At 60.3% G+C, this 17,569-nt stretch overlaps 4 protein-coding genes across 4 annotated transcripts; 2 read left to right on the top strand and 2 right to left on the bottom strand.

Moving 5' to 3' along the window:
* Positions 1–903: 903 nt before the first annotated feature.
* On the bottom strand, positions 904–3,127 carry BKCO1_400080 (nuclear localization protein; the record flags this gene model as incomplete). The annotated part of the gene is made up of 3 exons (XM_020275747.1): positions 904–2,633; positions 2,710–2,788; positions 2,852–3,127. 3 exons carry the CDS (start codon positions 3,125–3,127, stop codon positions 904–906), a joined length of 2,085 nt encoding a protein of 694 aa, XP_020134189.1.
* Positions 3,128–7,857: 4,730 nt separating this feature from the next.
* On the bottom strand, positions 7,858–8,864 carry BKCO1_400079 (splicing factor 3a subunit 2; the record flags this gene model as incomplete). Its single annotated transcript, XM_020275745.1, has 2 exons — positions 7,858–8,562; positions 8,802–8,864. The coding sequence occupies 2 exons, from the start codon at positions 8,862–8,864 to the stop codon at positions 7,858–7,860; spliced, it is 768 nt and encodes a 255-aa protein (XP_020134357.1).
* Positions 8,865–8,996: 132 nt separating this feature from the next.
* Positions 8,997–12,109, top strand: BKCO1_400078 (ribonuclease r; the record flags this gene model as incomplete). The annotated part of the gene is made up of 4 exons (XM_020275744.1): positions 8,997–9,192; positions 9,246–9,710; positions 9,762–9,874; positions 9,920–12,109. The coding sequence occupies 4 exons, from the start codon at positions 8,997–8,999 to the stop codon at positions 12,107–12,109; spliced, it is 2,964 nt and encodes a 987-aa protein (XP_020134358.1).
* Positions 12,110–16,081: 3,972 nt separating this feature from the next.
* BKCO1_400077 (c2h2 transcription) lies at positions 16,082–16,753 on the top strand (the record flags this gene model as incomplete). The annotated part of the gene is made up of 1 exon (XM_020275743.1): positions 16,082–16,753. One exon carries the CDS (start codon positions 16,082–16,084, stop codon positions 16,751–16,753), a length of 672 nt encoding a protein of 223 aa, XP_020134350.1.
* Positions 16,754–17,569: the final 816 nt, after the last annotated feature.

The raw sequence follows: 17,569 nt of genomic DNA, 5'->3' as shown, positions 1-17,569 counted from the left end.
GTGCCGTGGCCCGAAAGTGTCAGCTGCCGCTGCCAAACGGCCTCCTCTCTCTCATCCTCGTCCATCTCATAATTCTCCCATCAGAAAAGGCCCGAAACGAGAAAGCCTGATGTGCGAAGCGAAGACATAACGAATGAGCAAACAGAGACCGCGGTCCACCGCTCCCTGCCCACCGCAGGCCAGCGGTGCGACTCACGCCATAAGCCGCCCGGGAGAGTATTAGTGCCATTAAAACAATTGTACCGAGAATCGAAGTCGGGGAGATGTGCGGAGGCGTTCGAGAAGCGAAGAACGTGTATCCCTATGCTTCGCCACGCCGGAAGGGGCCCAGAATTTCCTCTCCGTCCAAGGAAAAAGAAGTAGGAAGAATAGAGGGAGAATTTCCGCCAGCATTATGCATGATGATGATGCGCAGCACTGCAAGCCTCCGACCTCTCTCCTCTCCCTTTCTTTGTGCTTTGCGTAGTATACAGGGTATGAAAAGAAAACGTGAAACGAACACCAATGTCCGAAGTGAGGGGAAATGGAAAACAAAAAAAGCCAACGGTCCATTTCAAAAGCGCAGAACAGGATACCCAACATGCCCGAAAAAGTTTCTTGACCTCCCCGAATCGTCTCGAAGAGCCAACGTAGTGGGAGATAAACGCCTTGTTGTATCCGTCCTAACCCCAATACTTCGATAAGCCAACCCAAGCCTGATAATGCTGCTTGTTGCCGAACCCGTGTCAATTTGCGTGTGATGCGTGAAGTGCGTTGAAGCGTGCCGGAGCGCGCGAGGCCTACACCCGTCATGTTTGCTCGGCCGTGAGGACCTCGTCGCGAGAGCGCCCCCCATCCGTAGCCTGAATGGGAGCGTGAAGGATCATGACCGCGAGATCCGGGTCAACGTCCATGGAGAATTCATTAGAAGCCCTGCCAGTTCTGTGCCTGCTGAGGAGGCCCTTGTGACCAGCCCTGCATGCCTGGCTGTGGCGCCGCAGTGCTCGGGTGCACATTGAAGTGCTGTGGGCTGGGGCTTGCCTGGTACGGGTTGCCGCCCATGTTCCGGTACGCAGGGTTCATGCCGCCCATTGTCGAATAGCCCATCGGGCCTCCATGCATCGATGCGCTGCCCTGAGGGTGATGCATTTGTGGTGGCGCGTGCAGGGGCGATGGTTGTGGATGAGGCGACTGTTGCTGACCAAATTGTTGCATGCTATGCTGCTGTGACAACGGCGATGGCTGCGGTTGCGGCGGGGGCCACATTTGGCTCTGCGGATAACCGTACGGGCCTGGCTGGCCTGCACCGCCTCCGGGACCCATGTTCATGCTTGGTGAGCGGTGCTGCAGATGAGGAGGTTGGTGCATGGGCCGCATCGGCGTTTGAACCATCGTGTTTGGTGCGTGTGAAGCTTGCGTGTATGGCTGCTGAGCCGCCATCATCTGCGATGCACCTGGCTGAGCATGAGTCGGCAGGGTTTGCTGCTGTCCGGCCATCATCGCGTTCGCGTTTGGCCTTGGGGATGGGAGTCCTTGCTGAGCGCCCGAGACACCTTCACCTTCAACCGTGGGCTGACGCTGGTGGTTCGCGAGTACGGGCTCGTGCGGTCTCTTCCAATACTCGTCCATGTAGTTGCTGCGAACTGTCCGCTGCCCACCAAGGTTCTTGTTGTACTCTGCAGCATGGGCAGCCTGATTGAGGATCTCGCTGGCAGTGCTTGGTATCATCCGACCCTCGTAAGCAGGGCCCGAGATCTCATGCCTCGGCCTTTGAAGGCCACCGAAGTCCCTCGCACGCAGCTCATCTGCAGGCGCCAAATTGATCATGGGCAGAGGTCCCAGAGTACCTGGGTGCACGCCCGGCGGAACGTCCAACTGACCAGGTCCGTTGCTGTAGATGATCTCTCCGTGTGGCAGCGCGGTCAGTGCGTGGCTGTTGGCCTCTGCTGCCGCGGCTTCTCTCTGTCTCGCTGCGCCTGGCCGCTTCTCACCTGCCGGGTCATCTTCGGTAAAGCCTTGCTTTCTAGCCTTGCTCTCCCAGTAGTCATCCCTCACGCGTCTGCCGTTGACGATGAGCCTGCTGCCAAATTGGCGGAACATGGACCTGGCCGTAACGATGGCTATTTGTCGGGAGCGATAAGAATATGGCAAGATCTCCTGCTGGATGAGGTCGTCCTTTTCGGCCTGAGTGGCGATAATTTTGTACAAAGACCTGTTCTTGTTGAAGAGCAGATACGAGTCTCGGTAGCCTAGCACTCGTGCACACTCTGTGGCAAGCATGAAAAGCTTGTCGCCTCTATTGGGAACAAAGAACGTGCGGCATCGGTATTCTCTGTTGTCTAACGGATGTCCGGTGGTGGTGACCTTCTTCTCTCCGGCCTCGTCGAATTCACGCGGTATGTACTCATCGCCTTCGGGATTAAGCTGATCGGTCGTGTGGTCTCTAACTGTCGGCAGTGCCTTTAGTACCGTGCTTTTCGTGGGAGTGGACTTCGGAGGGGATGATTGAGGTGGAGATGTTTGCGGCAAAGACTGGGACTTGAGCTGCGGTGTTTGGACCGGACCAGGCGCAGGCTGTTGGGAGTGCACCGATAGAGGACTTTCAGTCACTCTTGACTTTGGCGGCCTCCCACGTTTCCGTGGCTTGGAGTCGTCTGATGATTGACCGTGGCGTTAGCGAAGTTTTCGGCCCCAAAACGCGCACAATGCGGAAAAGCGAGAAAAACGAACCTTCATCTGCCCGCTCAATTGCGTAGACATCCTCCGCGTGGTCCGGCGAGCGGCTTCGTTTTATGCCGCGAGGACTTGGCTGAGGGGCGATGCTGGAGGTGGAGCCTGACAACACTGCGCGAGGCGACACACGTTAGCATACTAGGACTGGCATCGGGGAGGCGACGGCGAGCACGGCGAGCATCGCTGCGAGCGGCTGCGCGGGGACGGTGGCGCGGGTTTGATGGAGATGAAAACGCGCATCCATGACGCGCTCGCGGTGCGGGCCGCGCAAAGCAGCAAGGGCAATAGGGAAGTACGCACTACCTGCTGAGTTGAGAGCAGCGGGGTTTATTGTACCGGACGGGTCCATTATGCTTCCTCCAATGCCGCCGTTCAAGGACGCCGAGACAGGGAGATGCGAGGTGGTCGAGTACATGGACGGAGGTCGGAAGCGCAATTACTTGGCGGCGGCGGCAGCGTTTCAAGCGGCGCTATAGCAGCGTGCGGACGTGCGCGGTCGGAGCGCTGACTCGCACGAGCGTGGTCAACTTGGTCGAACTTTCGGCGCGCGCAGACGTCGCATTCGAGGCGGCGAGCAGTGGTTGTAGGCGGCGTAGGCGGCGGCGGCGGCGGCGGGAGGCGCGACGGTAGCTGAGAGGCTACGACACGGTGCAGGCGGACTTGGGGTGCGCTGCACGATCCCGGAGCATCGAGATATCGATCTCTCTGCTGCCAACCCTGCTGGACCCACGGACCCTGAAGCTCGGGAGCGGCAAGAATGGGGAGGCGGCGGTGTGCGGGCCTTGGGCGCTGCGAGGTGGGCGTTGGCTGGTCGAGGGATGCAAGGTTCGCCGAAGGAGTTTGCGAAGTGCCACAGAGGCGAAGCGAACAGCTGCTCCGCGCGCGGGCGATGATGCAACGCGCCTGCCAAGCCCCGTGCGAGTCGGCAGCGACGCTGACTTGCGGGATGCGCTGCCTGTGGCTCTGCGCTCCGGGGGGCCTGCAGAGGGCTGAGGGCCTGTGTGCGCGTGTGTGCAGGCGCGACACCTGCAGCGTGCCCGTGGCCGGCCGGGATGCGGGCCTGTCTGCACGCTGGCTGACGGCTGCTGGCGGGCGGTGCGGGCGGTGCGGGCGGTGCCCACGCGGAGCAATCTCCGAGGGTCGCGGGGCGGGAGAGCTAGGGTGCGCGGTGGCCGAAGGGACTGTGAGTGCTGCTGCGGAGAGGGCAGGAATGCCTGGGCTCTGGCGCACTCAAATGGAGCTTGGGCGGGCAGCGGGCAGCTTGGGGCGGGCGGCTCTACTGCGCGACGGCACCACGGGTGCGGGAGCGAAGGTGGCAGCGAGCTTGGCCGGGAGGCAATATGTACGTAGCAGCCAGCATCCGCCTGCCTGCGCTGCGGCTAATGGTGCCCTGCTGAAGAGCGAACAGCCGGCGCCACGGGGCCCTGGAGCCCTGGAGCCCTGGTGCGGGAGTGCGGCGGCCGGCTCCAGAGAGTTGTGTCGCAAGGGCGGGCGCGCGTAGCGGGGGTGCGCCGCGAGAGCGTCTGCGGGCGTTCCGACGACACGCGGCAACGGGGTCCAAACGGCGTGGGCGACGGAAGCAAGCGAGGCCAGCGCCCGTGATCTGAGGGCCAAGCGCAGCGCCTCGTTCCAGAGCTGGGGGCTCAGTTGCGTCGGCGCGAGGGTGTGTCGAGCCGACGCGGGCAGCAGGCGGGTGTGCGAGTGCTTAAGTGGAATCCGCGTCCTCAGCTGCCCGGGGAATGCAGCAATCAAGCCGCAGGATTCGTCAAGAGCGCGACGCCAGATGACCTGCAGCGCGGTATGATGGGCGAGGCTGCAGGCGCGCCGGCCAGCCGTATCGGAACCGCTGCGCTCGCAAGCACCTGCGCCAAGCGGCATGCTTTGGGGGCGTGCAGCATGGCGCCGCCGCCATGAGGGGTTCAGCACCGCGGTCAAATCAGCGCGGCGCCTAGTGACAGGATTCACGGTTTGGGTTTCTTCGGCCTCGCAGTCGCCCGACCCGCTTGCCTGATGCTCCGCTCGACGCGCCCAAAGCAGCATCGCGACCGCCCCGGCCTGCTCAGCCTGGCCGCGTCCAGGCGGGATGCGCTCCGTCCACAAGCAGCTAAGGGCAAGCCATGCGCGCCCCGGCAAGAGCATGGATCGGTCGTCGACACGAGAGATCGGCTTGCATCTGCTCCCGCCCGCGCCCAAGCCACACCCACGCCATCGCCGCCATCTGCTCTGAGCTGCCGGGGTGCGGGTGCTGCTCTGCCGCTGGCGTCGCGGGACTCGCGGACTCGCGGACTCGCGGGCGCGCGCGCGCGCGTAGGCCTGCCCGGTAGTGCCCATCGCTCCTCGCGGGGCCCGCGCATTCTGGAGACTTGCGGTCAGCGGCGCCGATGCCCAGGGCGGCGGGGCGCGGAGTCTGCCTTGCATATTTCGACGTCGAGGTTGGGATGTTCAAAGAGCACGCACGCTAGGAGGCGGGCCAGGCAAAAAGGCGGCCCAGGCCTGTGCGACGCTGGGAGTGTGGGAGTCATCTGGTGTCTGCCTCTGCAGGGTCTTGGCCGGCCCGCCAATCAGCACGCACTATGCGCCACACCGGCAGCCGTCGCAAGAGTCCTGATGTCGATGACGGCAGCGAATCAGCTCTGCCGTCCTTGTGACTCCCCCAGGCGGGCAATAAATGGAGCATTGCGGATACGGCCCGCGCTGGTCATTCTGATAAGAGCCATGCGAGCAGCACCGCCCCCCGGCGCGCCCGCTTCTTCACGCTCGCCGCCCTCGCTGCTCATGCTACCCGTAACCCAGCACGCCCCGCGAGCCCGTGTGCCCGTGTGCCCGTCTGGCCTCTGGACGGCCGCGGTAGCAGCTCGAAACGCCGCGTGCATGGGGCCAGAGTCAGTCGCCGCGCGCTAAACTGCCCGCCCAAAGGGGAAGGAATGTCGAGCGGCATCATCTGACCCGCGTCGCCGTGCTGTCGGATCCGGACGCCGCGGGCCCTCGGGGGCAGCAGCCTTCGACTGAGGACACGGCTGTCGAGGGGAAGCAAACGGCGTCATGGTGCGGAAGGCCGTCCCGAGTTCATCTCCAGGCTACGCGCACAAGGCCGGGGCCCGCATACCTCGCAGCCGCCAGACGTCAACCTTGCGCCCAGAAACCTACCGACGACCCGGAATGCTTCACACCGTTGGGAGCGCTGCTCGCACAGAAACCGGTCCCTCGTGAGGCCCGCAGCCACTCACCGTCGCCGACGCTGTCAAGCTCTGGCTGTCTCAGGGCCGGTGGCACAGGTTTGGCGGTGTGTTTGCATCCTTTGACCGCCGTGGCCCTCGACGCGCAGTAGTCGCTGCAGCTGCTGGGCAGGGAAAGACACCGCCAGGCTTTCTCCGGCCCTTGCCCAACAATCTGCCATCTGCACGCCTATCGCTGGCCCGCTGCGCCCCCGGATGTCTGAGCGATGCCTGGGCAGATCTTCGTCGCGCCTGGTTGCAATTCTGCAAGCGCCGCGCTGCAAGACCCACGCCGCGCCGCCTCGCTATAGGGCATTCTTCGCCAAAAGGAAACATGGGCGTAGCACCGACACTTGCCTGCCTTGGCGTTAGGGATGTAACACCGGCTTTTAGTTGAGACTCAGCAAAGCATATAGGCCCAATATCCTCTAGCGCCGTGTCAGCGGCAGTGCCTTGCAAGCGCGCCTTTTAGTTGCGGGTGCCCTGCATACTAATTCAGCAACAGTGCCGCCGATGACCTAGGTCTGCGGCGCGCGCCGCACGATCCGATTAGTGTTGCGAGCACCTGCACCCGCTGCCTGGCCTGTGGCCTGGCCCTCAGAGAAGGACCGTTGCGCGCCCCGGCGGTCCGACGAGCAGCACGGGTGCCCCATCTTGGTCCGTGAGGATCTCTCTATCGCGCCGTTAGCGGGCCTCAGTCTCACACATATGTGCGACAAGAGTCGCACCGAGAGCTCTGACCACAGCCAATAGCAACCTTTGCTCGAGAACGAGGGTATAAACGCATGCCAAGGCTTGCGTGTTGATCGTGGATACCAAGAGATGACACCGCCTCATATTGCCGCCGGACTTCAGCAAGACGGTGGGTCCGGAGCGGGCCCGCTTGTTCGTATGACAGGTGGATGGGGAGCATCAGCGGCATGACCTTATCCAGGCAGATCTTCGTTTGCCGCCGACTACCTACCTAGCTCACGATGATGAGGAGAACGGCGGGCTGGAATATGGGCCAAGGGACGGGGTTACACTGGGTGCGGCCCGAAACCGCGCCACTAGCAACTCATGTCCGATGCACACTGACAGTGGATGTGGGAATACGGATGCGGGTTGACCTTCTGATTGATGAAATTTTCATGTCAAGAATACTGCGGACGAAGTGGCGCTTGTACGGTAGAGATGCCCGGTTCCAGGATTCTGGGAGGCCGGTCAGAGCCCAGCTTCTGGACGAATGGCCGACTCTGATCGCGTGAAGCCTCCCGGTCTGCAGGTTTGTTCTGCAAGCATCGATGGTGCCTGTCATGGTGCGCATCCTCCCATCGCGCTCTAGAACTTGGCAAGATAGGTGCGTTGAACAGGCCGCGGAGTCGATGCGCAGTGTCACTGCGGCTGTTGATCTTACCTGCGGTAGGCTGCATGCAGAGACGTTGAGAGGCGATTGCTCACGGAGTACTCTGTGGGGCTAGAGACAAGCCGGTCCAAGACTGTGCGTCGCGCCCCCCGAATCTGGCAGTCGTGGTCAGGCGGAGGGTCGCTTCATCAAACATGATGTTAGCAGCGCTTTCGCGATGCCATGGAAAACGGCCAACGTTACACTCGTATGATTGACCGTTGTGCATGCGTATGACGTACGATGCAGCTGTCGAAACGCCAGACGGCGGTTTGCATTGCATGTCTGTTGACGCGCGGAAAGCATCGTATCACCCTCAGCACTTCAATAACGCCAGCAGCAAACAACAGCAGAACGGCACTGTGACATGCGAAGGTGCTGGGTGGGTGACGGAAGACGAGCCTTAGCAGATTTCATTCCGCACGTGTATGAGGTATCTATGCTTACAATGACCATTGCGGCTGTTTTGCAGCCTAACGCTTCCCTGTTCCCCTGAACGCCGACTATGCCAATGAACACCTGATCCGCAGATACAAGGAGAGCGGTCTACCTCCTCGGGCCGGTGGGAGCAAGGCCCGGAACACCGCTGTAGCGCTCCTCGCGCTCGGTCTTGAACAGGATCTGGACCCAGAACTCCTTCTGGTCCTCGTCGTACCAAGTCCAGAAGCGGTTCTCGCGGCGGTCAATCTCGCGGGCCTGGAGCTTGAATCCGCAAGTCTCGTAGGGCTCTGCGGCAACAAGTAGATACTGGAAAGCCTTGTCCGGCTCCTCGACCTTCTGCTCAAACGCACTCATGAAACGCACCCTGGGGAGGATGTTCTGGTTGATCTCGGGATATTGCAGCTGGAAGAGCAGGCCGTGCTGACGGGTGAGAGGGTCCCGAATCTTGGTGATCTTGTAGCCTGGCCGTCCAATCTTGATGACGTTCTTCTTGACCTGCACGCCGCTGGCACCCATGCCGGGCATCAACTGGTCCTTGTCCTTTCCCTCCTTCTGTTCACGTGCAGCACGGCGAGCCAGGTTCGTCTGGTGCTTGCGACCCTGGGTATGTGCGAGATAGGAGCCATCGTTCTGGTGAACGGTCAAACAGAGGCGACACTCGAAGCTGCCGACATGGTTCTTGAAAAAGTAAGGATCCTTGTCAAGGTCGATGGTCTCGAGCGCAAGCTTGCGAAGACGCTCGCGACGGTCAGCGTTGGTGGCGGACTGCGAGGCTACACCGCCACCGCCGAACTTGGAGCCTGCGCGATTCTGCGAGATGGTCAGCAACTAAGTCCGCGCGTCAAGTGTCTGCAAGGAAGCTTGCCTGGTAGTCCATGATGGCGTGTTTGCGTTTGGAGGATTATCGGACGATGCTGGGTGGTGGAGAGGAAGCCCCGTCGTCGGATTGAGCGCCAGGTATGCGCGACTGAGACGCGCAGGGTCGCAACGCGTTGTAGGACGGGTGGCGCAGATTGTCGATGTAGAGGTGCAGTCCAGCGGCGACAGACCAAGAGCGAAAGTGACGCCGCAGAGCCCGCGTCCAAGTCCGTGCGTTCTTGGCGTGCAAACATGTGCAAACACCCGCCGCACTTCCAGAAAAGTTCGGCCGCGACTTCCACCAAGCACCTCTCATTACCCTGCATCATTGCCGAGCTCGCCAGCTGCGCCGCCCTCGTCGCAGAGCCTGCAGCCCAGTTTGCACCATGACGAGTCTCAAAAGGTCGTTCGGGGCCGATCCAGCGGCCCCCAACCTTGCTAGCAAGGTCTACGTGCGGTCGACCAGAAGTGGCAAGGTCCAGAAGATCGTGAGGGAGCTCTACTTGCGGCAAGACATCCCATGCTCGTCGAAACTCTGCTCCGCATGCTTGGACGCCGCCCCCAAAGACTACAACGGCAAGGGTACGTGCAGGCTAGTGCTGCCCTTCCCTTGCTGAATGCTAACGATCCTGCAGTGGCACCGTTTGTGCTTTCAGAAAAACCAGCCGGCACAAAGACTTTCCCAAATGGTCATTACCTCATTCCTGACACCAATGCTTTCCTCACTGGAATGGACCTTTTCGAGGTCGACTCTGCGTTTCACGACGTGATTGTTCTACAGACTGTCTTAGAAGAGGTCAAGAATCAATCGGCCCCTCTTTACAACCGTCTCATTAGCCTGACCAAGCATGACAACAAGCATTTCTACGTTTTCTTCAATGAGTTTAGGCTAGAGACCTACGTCACTCGGGCCGACGGTGAGACCATCAACGATAGGAATGACCGTGCCGTTCGCAAGGCCGTGCAATGGTACGGCGAGCATCTCCAACGGGCTACCAAGTCACGGCCGGGCGCACCGAAATGCCCTTCTGCCGTCATGCTGAGCGACGACCGGGAGAACCTTCGCAAGGCGAAGGCCGAAGGTCTCAAAGGCCTTTCGTGTACGTTCCCAGCTTCGGCCTCCACCAATGCGGCATGCTGACCAGGTACAGTGTCCGATTACGTTGCCGGTCTCCCCAACTCGGAGCAACTGTTGGACATGGTGGCTGCTGGCCAAGAGCAACGAGAAACCAAAGCGAGCCAGGGACAGTGGCTCTACCCAGAGGTGGGTGTTTTAGTGTTGTCATGGTCGTGAGCTAACATGGTCCAGTACTACACCCTCTCGAAAATGATGACTGGCGTGAAGAATGGAACATTGCACCAGGGCATTTTCAATGTGTCGCCGTACAACTATCTCGAGGGTTCGGTTCACGTACCGGCCTTTGAGAAGTCACTCCTAGTGCTCGGAAGAGAAAACAGCAACCGTGCAGTTTCAGGGGATGTCGTTGTGGTTGAGGTGCTGCCAAAAGACCAGTGGAAGGCTCCGTCTTCAAAAATCATTGAGGAGGAGACTTTCAACAAAAATGAGAATGCGGACGTGGAAGAGGGCGAGGCAGTCATCACCGAGAGGGAAAGAAAAGCCCTGCAAGAGGAAGTCAAAAGAGTGCAGGGAAAGAGCATCGAAGGCCGGCCGCAGCCGACAGCACGCGTAGTGGGCGTCATAAAGCGGAACTGGAGACAGTATGTCGGACACGTCGACAAAGATTCTGTCAAGTCTACGGCAAAGCAAAACCGCGCCCAGCAAATGGTCTTCCTCATTCCCATGGACAAGCGTATTCCAAAGATCAGGGTCCGCACACGCCAGGCAGGCGAAATGCTTGGCAAACGTGTGCTTGTCACGATTGATTCTTGGAACAGAGAATCGAGGTATCCCATGGGCCACTTTGTCCGGTCACTAGGCGAGCTTGAAACCAAGGGTGCGGAGACAGAAGCATTGCTTCTGGAATACGATGTCCAGTACAGGCCGTTCCCAAAGACGGTGCTTGACTGTCTCCCACCTGAGGGCCATGATTGGCGAGTCCCGGCTACGAAGGATGACGTTGGCTGGAAGGGCCGACGCGATCTTCGGGATTTGCTAGTCTGCAGTATCGATCCACCGGGTTGTGTGGATATCGACGATGCTTTGCACGCGCATCGCCTAGAGAACGGTAACTTTCAGGTTGGTGTACACATTGCCGATGTTTCGCACTTCGTCAAGCCAAACAATGCCATGGACAAGGAAGCGAGCATGAGGGGCACGACTGTCTACCTTGTAGACAAGCGCATCGACATGCTTCCCATGCTCCTCGGTACAGACCTGTGCTCGCTCAAGCCGTACGTCGAGCGCTACGCATTTTCAGTCCTCTGGGAAATCACGCCAGATGCTGAGATCGTCTCGGCTGACTTCACGAAGTCCGTTATTCGTTCCCGCGAGGCTTTCAGTTACGAGCAGGCACAGCTCCGTATCGACGATCAGTCACAGCAAGACGATTTAACCCAGGGCATGAGGACGCTGTTGATGCTCTCAAAGAAGTTGAAACAGAAGCGTTATGATGCTGGTGCGCTGAACCTAGCGAGTCCTGAGGTGAAGGTCCAAACTGAGTCCGAGACATCGGACCCTGTGGATGTTCAGACGAAGCGACTCTTGGATACCAATTCGCTTGTGGAAGAGTTCATGTTGCTCGCCAACATTACTGTTGCCCGGAAGAACTACGAAGCATTCCCGCAAACCGCACTGTTGCGTCGCCACGCGGCTCCTCCGAGAAACAACTTTGAGGAGCTGGCGAATCAGCTCAAGGTCAAGAAGGGGTTGGAGCTTCGCGTCGATAGTTCGAAAGCTCTCGCGGACTCTCTCGACACATGCGTGGATTCTACTGAGCCTTTCTTCAACACCCTCGTGCGCATCATGGCTACGAGATGCATGATGTCGGCCGAGTACTTCTGCGCTGGTCAGCAGGCGTACCCGGAGTTCCGCCACTACGGTCTTGCCAGCGAGATTTACACCCATTTCACGAGCCCTATCCGTCGTTACGCAGATCTGGAGGCACACAGGCAGCTCGCGGCAGCCATCGAGTACGAACCGTTGGACTCGAGCCTTCACAGCAAGGCGAAATTGGAAGGAATTTGCAAAAACATCAACGTGCGCCACCGCAATGCGCAATTCGCCGGACGCGCAAGTATCGAGTACTATGTGGGCCAGGCACTCAAGGGACGAGTCGTTGACGAGGAGGGCTTCGTCATGAGGATCTTTACCAATGGCATCGTAGTCTTCGTTCCACGATTCGGCATCGAGAGCCTGATCAGGCTCCGCGACCTCGCGACGCCAGAGCCCGACGCTGAGTTCGACGCCGAGAATTACGTTCTCTCCGTGTCGGGCAGCAGAAACGTGAGGCTCGAGTTGTTCCAAAAGGTCACGGTCAGGATCAGCGACGAGCAGGAAGAGAGTACTGGTAAGCGCAAGGTCAAGCTTGGCTTACTCTAGATTAGGGAATCCCTTGAGGCAGTGGAGATGCTGCTGCCAGATCTCCTTCCGCATGGCATAGAAAATGATACCTTCAACAGTTCGGATGAGACCATTATGACGGCACCGTGATCTCGTGCTGACGAGTACTCAATATTTATCCTTGTCACCCAGTCGGACAATACTGTAGCAGCCCCTCTCGCTAAATCGGTATCTGAGGATTTTCGGATGTTATCCCAAAACACAACTCCGAGGACAAAAGCAGTAGCTTCGGGAACGGGAGTGCCGCCCGAGCTCTTAGACTGCCTAATCAAACAGCAACCTCGTGTGTCGCAGTCAGTCGCTCAGGCACCCCGGAGAGAAAGGCCAGGCCTCGTGGATACGCGTGTAGCGAGTCAGAACTCACGCTAGCTAGGTAGGGAGACGTACATGACGGCTCGGAGCATGCGCGGTTTCGCGCAATGATGTGCCTCGTCTCATGCATCGGATTCAAGGCCGTCGGGCTGACTTTTTTTTTTTTCTTCTGGTGGAGTGGGCACGAGGAGGCCCCAAGGAGATCAGGTGGGATTTTCTCACTGGGGACTTGCGCGGCATGACGGAATCTCGTTCGCCTTGCGTTCTGTGAGCGAGAAGTGCACGCGCCATTGGAGGGGGCGCCGAAGAAGGAGAGGAATTCTTGTTGCAAATCCTCTTGCTCCCCAGGAGGTGTGATGACGATCAATGAGCATTCGAAGGGAGATGCGATCTGTCGTCCACGGCCGGCCATCGCATGTGCTTCACTGATGACAGATCCTCGAAAAGCTTCTCCGTCGTCGGGCCCTGCGTCAACTCGTTGCCGATTGCGGCATGGGCTGGGAAGCATGGAGCAATGCCCGCACGAGCACGCAAGCGGTGGCGGCTCTCTCCGCGAGGAGAAAGGGGAGGCGCACGCGCACGACACGGACACACAGCACGCTCCGCTCGGGTAACGTGAGCTGCGGTGTCCCCATATCGCCGACGAGATGCGGTGACCCGGCGAAAAGGGTCCTGGAAGCGAGCGGGCGGCGCGCGGGCAGGAGCAAAAAGAGGCTCGCAAGCAGGCCCGCGAGTCTCGCGATACGGCGATGTGGGGGAGGAAGAAACGAACTTAGCCGAAGAAACCACTACGTAGTACGTCCAAATACGCGGCCCGCCACGGTTCGGGCAATAACGCCTTGCGGAAATGCTTGGCGGCGCGCTCCACGACGACGTGCAGGAAACACACATTGATTGACAGGAGGGTCGGGGAGGGGCCGGCCGTCCCCAGTCGCCGCGTGGTGCGCCGGCAGCTGCGCCGGCGTAAGACAGCATATTGGAGCGCAGCCAGAGGCGCATGGGGGGGGATTTATCGACGTTGGCGGCTCGCTGTCGGATGTCGTCGGGGGTTGTTGCGGTCTGCGGTCTGGCGTATATAGCGGCCGGACTTACGACGGACTTCTTCTCGAAGGGCGCACGGGCGCTCGCAAGCGTGCCTGACTGCGGCTGCTGCGTTCGCCAGGACTGCCTCTGACGTTAGTGCTGGGGCGGAGGCGCTTGGAGGCGGCTTGGCTCGAGCTGCGCATGCGGTGCGGACAAAAGACGGCAGAGGGTGGAGCCGCGGTGGGATTTGTGAGGTGGTGTCAAGAGATGATGATGGTCGGCCGGCGGTGGCCCCCAAAATGGCATCCAGGACACGAGTCGTGAGCAAAGTCGAGCTTGCCGGCATCATGACAGGCAAACCCATGGAAGTACCCGCGCGCTAGCTGTGGCGGCGCATCCTCCTCTGCCTTTCTGCAGCCCCATGTCGTTAGACGACTCGCATCTAGCAGCGTTTCACTGCTATTTCCTCGCCCGCTACGAAGTCTGGCCTCACTACTCCTCAGGCGCGCCAGGCGCTGGACTGTCATCCGCTACCACTACGCCTCGACGCCTCGCCCTCGGGCGCTCCGTGGGTATACGCGTTGCCGACGATAGCTGAGCGCTCAGCTACCCAGAGCCGGCTGGCGCCGAATTGGCGAGCGAGACTAGAGGTGTCGTCAACCCCGCGGTACGTACTGTGTGCTGCTTCGCGTGCGGTAGCGCGCTGGGGCGATGCTCGATCTAACCCTGGTAGGAGATGGACTGATCTGCTAACACGAGTTGCACGACAGCCCGACAGCAGAGCAGTAGCAGAGCTGCCGTCATTGCCATTGCTGCGGTGCCGGTGTCACGTCTGGTTGGAGCGATCGCGGCGGAAGGGTAATGCGGCAACTGCCTGGCACCGCCGTCGCACACGATGCCGGGCGCAGGCTAACTGGCAACTACTGCGCCTGTAGTCCGTAAGCTTCATCAATAATCTCGAGGCTCGGTGGAGCGGCTGCAGCTTGCCACAGTCGAGCGGACCGAAGAGCGTCGTCTCATCCACGGCTCACGCAGGGCAGCCTAGCCGGACCGGGCAGAGCCAAGCGCGGGTTGCTCCAACCGTGCCGGCAGCCGGCAGAGATGCGAGCGAGGGGAGGCGATGATGATGTGCATGCCAGCCACGGGGTCCTAGGCGGCACTGGGTTAGGCGTCTTGGATGCGCGCTGCAGGCACGTCGGACAGCGGGCGTGTGACCACGGCTCGATTCCATTAGATTGGCAGTCATACACGGCACCCTATCGCCATGCGGCGACAGCAGCGGCTGCACGACACGGCTGTGGAGTCGCAACGCTCTGGTCTGGGCTCGCGCGGGCTGCAGTCGGAGCAGCGCAGCGCCGGCGCATCCTGCTGACGGCGGGCGGATGGGGCCAGCACAGAAGACGGCTAGGCCCAGGAACTGCCCGGCTGGGGCCTGCAGCCAGCGTGCGACGGGGCCCGACTGCGGCACGCGCGCGACGTAAGGCCAGTGGGTGCACCCCAATCTCGCGTGGGCGTCCAACGGCACGGCGGCCCTTCTCGCTCGCCCGCGGCGACCGCGCAGCGATTGCTACCACGGCGCAGCGTCGCGGCCGGCGCGCGACGGCTTGCCAGGGCGCCCCGGCAGCAGGGTGGCGGCCAGCTCATCAGCAGTGTGGCAGCAGCAGCGGCGGGGTGGTCAGCCTGCGGGCTGTCGGCCGCGCAGCGCAGGCAGTCAGTGGAGCGGTGCCCCTGAGACGCAGGTCCCTGCACAGCAACAGGAACAGGCGACGATTGGGCCGGCCGGGCGGCGCCACAGGCTGTGGCTGACTGCTGCGAGTTTCATAACGCACGCCCTCCCGTTCGGCAGGTTTTCCTCGCAGGGCGCTAGGCACGGCTCTGCGCAGCGGCCCCTGCTCACCACCCTCCGCCCGCCCTCCATCGGCCCAGCCAAGCACTAATCCCGTGCTAACGCCCTCACCGCACATTTGCAGCTTTCCAGCACCCAGCTTGCGTTATCATGCTAGCCGCCGTTTGGGCTAATGTGCGCGCTCGCTGCCGATCGGATCGCCCTGAAGTACCCTCGCGTCCCACCACCCTGCCATACTAAATCTGCTGTGTCTCCCGTCCTCTCCGCCTGCCTGGAGCCCGCGCCCCGTCCACGTCTCTGCCAACCGCCGTGGAACGAACGCCATGCAGCAGCTCTGCGCATGACTGTCCCCAACATCGCCAATTGGCCTCGATGCTGACCCGCTTCCCTGCCCACCGTTGACCTGCGACGCCTGACCTCTCCTTCTTGCGCCCGCCATCGTCGGGCTGAGCATAGTCGAGACAAGCCTCTCAGTCCCCCCGCATCCGACGGATTCCTCACTGCCTTGTCCAAACCGGGCAGGGCTCTCCCTTGCGGCCCTCTACTCCACGGGCAATACCATTCCTTTCCGCCCATCCAGCCACCCGGCCCAGCTCATCACACAGTCGTCTTTCCCTAACCGGCTCGACGTCTTCTGCTACCACCCGCTCATATCCATATCGGCGACCTGCCCGCTCACCCACGAGGAAGCTGGACCGTTCGCTCCATCTCGCCATTCCTACTACCCCTCCACCTGCAGTGCCCACTGGATATCCGGCCGCGCCACCATCATGCAGGACGTCTCGCGCATGCAGGAGAATTCCTCCGGCGATGTGCAGGCTTCCGAAAACAACCGCGACCTCGCCATCATCCTTGGCTCTGTTCTCGGCGGCTGCGCCGCTCTGCTCATCATCGGCATCCTGATCTGGGTTATGCGGAGAAAGAAAACGCAGGGCTCCTCGATGATCTCCAGAGCCGTCACGCCATTGGACGACGCCGAGTTCGAATCGTGGCGCAGGCCGAGCAAGCAGCTCCAATGGCGCGAGAAGTACAACGTTCTCCCCGAGCCGCCCGTGCCTGCTCTTACTCGCATGCCATCGTCATCCCGCCGGAATCGCCACAGTCGACAAATAAGCCGACTGAGCCAGCTGACTGAGAAGGAGCTCGAGGACGAAACCCCCATGTACTCGTACCGGCCAAAGCCCAGCCGCACTCCCGAACCGGGAATCGCGGTCCATGAACACGTCCGAAACAAATCAAGCCTCTCGTTGCAAGACCGACCGCCTACGCCATATTCGCCAACCTCCAGCAAAGAATCCCCCAAGTTTCCGACGCAACCGACGCACACAAGGCCAAAGTCCGTGTCACAGCGCACCAATCACGTACATTACCCCTCTATGTCTGAAGCCTCGGATTTTGACTTTGGATTCCAACAGAACAACAACATCTACGACAAGATCTAAAGACAGCTGATTATCAGAACACGGAAACGGAGCGTCTGCGGCCCGACCTTCGACAGGCCGCCAGCCACTAACGGCGCCAGGGTTCGTGCTGTTCTCGCTGTTCATAAATTTCACACGGCCGTTACGTCTTTTAATGTACATATTTGGCACATACCACCACGGGCCTATGGGATGATTATATTTTTTTTCCTATTATTTTTGGGCGTTTGTACGAGCGAAATGAGAAGATACCACAGCCAGGAAGTTGGACCGATATTGCTCTTCAAGAGGGGCTCGACGGCGGCATACACACCGAAAGAAAGAGGAAGACGTGCGAGCAATCCACGGGTCGTCGGATTCCCTTGTCACAACCTGCAACACAGTTTCAAACGCCGAGCAAAATCTCGGCCCCCACCTCTCTTCTCAAATTCATGTTCCCACTGGCAGGCAAAGGGGAAGTGCCGGCAGCGGCTTTTTCTCCTTTTGTTCCTGTTCTCCAGAACGGACACATACACACCATTGGTGCGCAACAAGGCAGATGTGGGATTAAAGATGGCCATGGCAGCAACAGAATGCATTTCATCTGTAATCAACAATGAAACAAAGTTTGACACACATGTCGGAGTCGGCTCTCCCACGTGTCGCGGCGGGACGTTTGCAAACGGGCCGGCGAGGCACGCCGTTTGCTCCACAAAAAAAACATACCCGCTCCACGCGGTTTGCCTGAGCAGAGCCCGCCCAGGGCACCTTGACACACCAGCAGAAGCAGCCTTGAACAGATGCGGTTTCTTGCTCCGAACAGGAGGGAAATGGGGGGGGGGGGGGGGGGGGGGGGGA

Source organism: Diplodia corticola (genome assembly GCF_001883845.1).
Source record: "Diplodia corticola strain CBS 112549 chromosome Unknown scaffold4, whole genome shotgun sequence".
Lineage (NCBI taxonomy): Eukaryota > Fungi > Ascomycota > Dothideomycetes > Botryosphaeriales > Botryosphaeriaceae > Diplodia > Diplodia corticola.
This window is presented reverse-complemented; position numbering and strand designations above follow the sequence as displayed.